The sequence below is a fragment of the Terrapene carolina genome, unplaced genomic scaffold (genome assembly GCF_002925995.2).
Source record: "Terrapene carolina triunguis isolate 2854851 unplaced genomic scaffold, T_m_triunguis-2.0 Scaffold85, whole genome shotgun sequence".
Taxonomy (NCBI): domain Eukaryota; kingdom Metazoa; phylum Chordata; order Testudines; family Emydidae; genus Terrapene; species Terrapene triunguis.
The window spans coordinates 48,027,329-48,033,328 of NW_020664436.1; the positions used below are offsets into that span (position 1 = coordinate 48,027,329).

General features: G+C 45.2%; 1 protein-coding gene across 2 annotated transcripts in view; it reads right to left on the reverse strand.

Annotated features, from left to right (window-relative positions):
- Nucleotides 1-5,800, reverse strand: part of HECA (hdc homolog, cell cycle regulator) — a 122,154-nt gene extending 116,354 nt beyond the window's left edge. For both annotated transcript variants that reach the window (XM_026649786.1, XM_024194924.2), the window contains exon 1: nt 5,207-5,800. In XM_026649786.1, the coding sequence (XP_026505571.1) occupies nt 5,207-5,450 (244 nt within the window). In that variant the 5' untranslated portion in view covers nt 5,451-5,800. The remainder of the gene's footprint in view (nt 1-5,206) is intronic.
- Nucleotides 5,801-6,000: the final 200 nt, after the last annotated feature.

Consider the following 6,000-nt stretch of genomic DNA (forward strand, 5'->3'; position numbering starts at 1 on the left):
GTGCACTGGTGTAGACAATGAAACAGTTATGTTCAACTGAGTTTGAGATAAATAGAATTATGAAGGGCAAGTTATGCTTTAGTATCCTATTATAGGTCATATTTTTATGTCCTTACTCACACTTAGCAGTACTTTAAAACTCCACAAGTGGTCCCATTTAAATCACTCAACGAGTAGAGAATATTTGATAGAGAATATTTATCAGTGCTTAGCCGTAGTGATTTGTACTCCATAAATATATACATTGGAATATTTCATTTTGAAAACTGAACCACTGATATATTCTTACACAAATTCTCTGGTCCTCTTTAAATACCCCAGCCCCATAATGTAACCAGTTTTTAAAAATTGTAATGATTGGCTAGTCACAGTTAGTTGGTAAGACAACTCCCACCTGTTCATGCTCTCTGTATGTGTGTATATATATCTCCTCAATATATGTTTCACTCTATATGCATCCGAAGAAGTGGGTTGTAGCCCACGAAAGCTTATGCTCTAATAATTTGTTAGTCTCTAAGGTGCCACAAGTACTCCTGTTCTTTTTTCAGTATATCTTAGTTACTGCTGTGCCTACCTTTTCCATTTTCTATTTTAAATTATTAAAATCAGGATATTTTATATATATTTCTTCCAGCCTGGCATGTCTAATTGAAAGTAAATAAAGTAGTTCTTAAGAACTTGTATAGTCACAGTTCAACACAACAAAGGTACAGCTGGATATCTTAAGTTTTTGGGGAAAGAGGGTTGTGGGGGGGGTTGTTTGTTTGTTTTTGGGGTTAAAAAAAAAAAGAGTCAGCTTTCAATCTGCTTGGATAGATTTCACATGTGAATAATCTAATAAATGAAGCATTTTTCCTTGACAATTTCCTCTCCAAAATTTACAATATTGACATTAGTATTCAGCTCATAGTGATACCCTTCAGATTACTGTTTCCTCTATGAAAAGACTAAAGAACGTTACCTGCATTTAAAGTTATTTATTTTAAATTAGCCATACAGTAATCATGATAAACTTGGAGTAGGCATATTTTAGGACACCAATAAAAAAAGTACAGTAGTTGAAAATATGTCACTCACCTTGTGCATTACAATACACCACAGGTTTAATTATCAGTTTAACTACATTTGAGACAGACCTGAAGGATGCACAGTCACTTCATATAATGTGGCATTGTATTTCTAGCCATACCACCTTGAGCTATGACCCAATTCAGATCTCTCAAATTAAGCAGGGTCAGAGTAGGTCACTACCCATATGGAAGACCTAACGAACACATAGGTGCTGCAGGAAGTGGTTGTGGTGATTCAGAGAAAATAGTTCCAGCTACAAAGACAGCACTGAAACAACGCCTTAGCAGGTGAAGAGGAAACTGCATTGTTAGAAAATCCATCTGAAAATGAGACTGTATGAAAAATTAGTCTTGATCATGGAATCAACAGAGTGTAGCATAATGCATATGCACAAGGGGGACGAATTAAGTTTGGACAAGGAACCTTAATTCTGGCTTTTCCTACCTTTTGAATGCTTGACTCCACAACCCGAATATACTTTTAATATAACTTGTGTGTAATAATAGGTATGTTATAATATTATCCAAAATTGAGAGGGAAGGAGGAAAATCAGGTTACGGTACTCTATAGTAGAACTATACTAACTTAGGGCACCTGAAAACATTCCCAAAACTCACTGCAGTACCACATCTCAGGGTTTGAAAAAATCCTTTTGTCATCACCTAAGAATAAGTGAAATATCTCAGATTTATGAAGCCTGTTGTCTCAAAGGCCCTATCTACATTACACCTCAAGGGAGATTCACAGACTTTAAAAACAGCAGGGACTTTATTATGATCCCCCAGATGGGGGACCCACTCACACAACTGCTATATTTTGTAGTGTAGGCTCCATAGCATGTATTGGGTTTTTCTAAGGCCTGGTCTACACTACGACTTTAATTCAGATTTAGCTGCGTTAATCCGAATTAACCCTTCACCCGTCCACACTACAGAGACAGTTAATTCGAATTAAAGGGCACTTAAAATCGATTTCTGTACTCCACCTCGACGAGCGGAGTAGCGCCAAAATCGATTTTGTTAATTCGAATTAGGGTTAGTGTGGCCGCACACCACCGAATTAATGTGGTTAAATTAATGGGGTAGTGTGGCCGCACACCACCGAATTAATGTGGTTAAAAACCGAATTAATGTGCTTAGTGTGGCCGCGCACAATCGAATTTATACAACCTGTTTCCCAAATTCGAATTATCTAAATTCGGATTAATCCCGTAGTGTAGACATACCCTAAAAAAACCATGGCTTGAACTAATTCAAAGCTTTGGATGTACAACCTAAGACAACTGTGAGCAGAAGTTACGCTCTGACGGTGGTTTGGTGACCAATGTAAACAAGGTTAGCGTCCACATAATAAACACCTTCATAATTGGCACCTTTGTTGGTAGTCTCAGTGGGGAAGAAAAAAGCCTGAAAGGAGACTGAATTAACTTTTCACTTCTACCAGCAGTCCCGTCAGGTTAGGGATGAGGCACATTGGCTGGCAGGGCAGTCTGAATGTACTTGCACTGCCCAGTGCTGCACCTGTGGACTTTAGTCTGCAGGGTTGTTAAAAAGACAATGAATCCTAAGGGAAACAAAACTGAGTTCAAAGGAACCTCTCAGTATGATTTTCCAAAAGGTAGCCTGGACTTCTTGAGAATCTGATCAGAATAGAGCTAAGGTATGCAAACTACTTGGTACAGTCAGAATTCTTCTTTAAAAAGGGGAAACTGTCCAACGGGAGGGGAACTGACAGTGCTATCAGTGTGGTACTCAGAACTCCCATGGTCTTCAAAAGGCATCTGTATAAGAAATGAGGTTGGGTTATCCCACAAACACAGCACATCTACCCACAATGCTTCTTGTAGCCCACTGGTTTCATTTGGGTTAGGGAGAAAAAAATCAGGGGTCTTTTTCCCCTCCTTTTGTCACCTTGAAGTGGGCAGTTCTTACAGAAAATATCTCAATGAAAATCGCCTTAGCAGGCCCAATACTTATTCTCTGATTAAATAAAAAAGTAAAAGGCTCTCTTGTCACATAACACGGCAAACAAGGTAAAAAGTTTCCAAATATTCTCTAACTTCAATTTTTCCTATTCATGCATCTAAACCAAAAAATAGGACCTGATCACTTACGCTACAGAACTATAGAGTATTATTATATTCTTATAAAAAACAGTCTGACAGAGGCCTAGTGAGATAAAAAGGTTTGTAATTAACTACATTAATTCCATTAAAAATATGCAACAGGAGCTCTCCTCCCCCCAAAAATGAAGTGATACTCTTGAAAAATTGTCATTGCTGATTAACAGCAGTGTGCAAAATTGTCATGCCAAAGTATAAATCCAGTTGCATCTACTCTCCCTGCCTTGCCAGCTTACTGATCATGGAAAAAGTTAAAGCACTGGTCCTGAATCCTGATTTGAATGGGGCTCTTCACAGGGTCCTCACAGACTTGATTGCAGGACTCAGGCCTATTGTTTTATTTCCCTGTCAAAAAACCCAGAACCCTCTAACTTGCCTTGGGTTTGTACAATTCTGAATGCTCCTTTAAAGTAACTAAAGCCTGGCAGTCTACAAAAAAAAACGGCAAATGGTAAAATAAGTTTCCACAAGAAAACATCCTAGCAAAATGCTCTGAGCCAAAACTATAGAGCTTAAAAATGGCTTGTGAGGGAAATCAATTTCAAAAGGATGACACAGTCTGCAAATATGATTACATTAGACCCCTTTATGTTAACTTAAATTTATTTTTATTTAACATTCTATAGTAAACCAGGACTTGTTTTATTTTTTCTAATTGTGATTAAATAAATGGTCACTTCTAACAAGTGTATTAAATGAAGGAACAATTTCCAACCAGAGCACTGCATTATGCCAACGGTTTTAAAGCAAAAACCCTCATTCACATTAAACAGGATTTCTGCTTAAACATGGATGGTACAAGCACTGAAAGTTCTATACCAGTGCAATCCAATAGTCCTACCATGTAATACCTCCAATATTCACTTTGAAGGATAGCAAACTGTCACAAATCTGAACGTCCTGAAAACCTTTGCCAAAGTAAGGGTTTGGATTGGTGGCAGTGGCAGGGGATGGTGTTTGACTTCCTTTTAATCATGGCCATGGATGGTGAATAACCTAGGGGTTGTTGACTGACAGTTTGTTACGGTACTGGATGGATGTCTACAGTTCTATTTTAGAAATCTGAAGAATTAAAACTAAATTACCTATGAGTTTAAGTTGTAAGTGCGCCCCAAGGGCTGCGATGGAAACACATTTCTATAAATGCAGCGGTAAGAATAGCCATCTTTGTTAGAATGTGGTGAGCACATACATCTATGCCCTATTAGTACCAGCCAACTCTTAGATTGTTATTTCCGCCCCCCAGTAATACGGTGCCTTTACCGGGTTTGCTTTCAGAGCATGTAAGCTGTCAGGCCCCAATGCCTAGGCAGTAGGCAAAGTGCTGCTCTCCACCTGTTTGACACTAATGCACATACCCTTGCAGGCAAGGCGGTGGGGGTCACTTGCAGGTTAACCTCAGGCTCCATCACCGAGCTCAGCCTCAGCAGATGACCGCCTCGCCCTTCAATGCCAGCCGATACAAAGAGGAGAATTTTTTCCGAGGTAACTTTTCCTCTTGGCCCTTTTTCCTTCCTACTTCCCTCCCCACCGCCTGGTGTGGCGCACCACGCGCTGGGCGCAAACACAGCCCCCAGCAGCACCAGGAAGAAAAATAAAATGGGGGGGGGAGGGGGGCAGAGAGAAGAGACAGGAAAAGACAAGGAGTCTGGGCAAGTAAAAGCCTCCCGTGGCCTTTGCCAGCCCCCACCTCCCAGCGGCGGCACAGCGGGGGAGCACATGGAGCTCCCCAGATGGCATTTTGTTTCCTGTCGGGCAGCGTGGCCCGAAGGGCTGCACCGGGCGTTTGCTTTTTGCTCAGCTTTCTCGCGGCGCAGGGCGGCGGCAGCCGGGCTGAGCACGGGGACAGGGGCGAGTCCTAACTCTCGTTCGCCCTCTGACAACGCGCCGCCGAGGGCCCCGCTCGCAGCCCGGGCCCGGCCAGGGGAAGGCACAAGTCCCAACACGCTGCTGATGCTGCAGAAACCAGGGCAAACCCCCGCCCCCCTGCACCGCCCGCCGCCCCCCTCTCACCGCTCTTGCTGTCGCTGGGAGCCGCGCCGGCTGCAGCCACCGCTCCGCCGCCGCCACCGCCTCCGGCCGTCGCCGCCGCGGCCGCTGCTCCTCCCGATCCTCCAGCCGCCCCGGCCGCGGCAGCCGCCGCTCCCATCGCTGCGCCCGCCGCCGCCGCCAGGGCCAGGGCTCCATTTTCCTGCTCGTCCCCGCTGCTGTTAGCGCGCTTGTTCTTCTTGCCCTTGCTGCTCTTCTGGTTCGGCATCGCGGAGCTGGAGCAGGCGGCTGAGGCGGCTGCTGGTGAGGAGGCGGCTGCTGCTGCTACCCCCGGCTCATTGCGGCTCCATTGCAAACAGGGCGCCCAGGAAGGAGAGAGGAGCTGGCTGCGGCTTTCCCAGGCTGAGTGCTCCCGGCCCTCCCGGGCAGGCACCCGCGGCCAGCCCAGCCCCGCTGCGCACACACTTACACACCCAGCCGCCTGGCCCGGGGGGAAGCAGCGCCAGGGGAAAAGGCGTGTCCCGCTTGTTTTGATTCTGCTTCCCCTACTATCGCTCTCCTCCCGCCCCTCTCGGCTTCCTCCTTTCACACGCACTAGCGCTGGCTGGTGACAGAGGGAAGCCGCGCAAGTTAAAAGGGCGGGGGGAGCTATGGGGCTGAGCTCCACCAGGGCAGCAAAGAAAGCAGGAGGAGCTCAACTGGGACTGGACCCCCCCCCCACACACACACACACACACACACCAGGGCCTGGTGGCTGCCAGTGCTGTAGAAGGGGGTTGCCATACAAGGCTCCTCCCTTTGGCCTAGGAGGAGAAGCC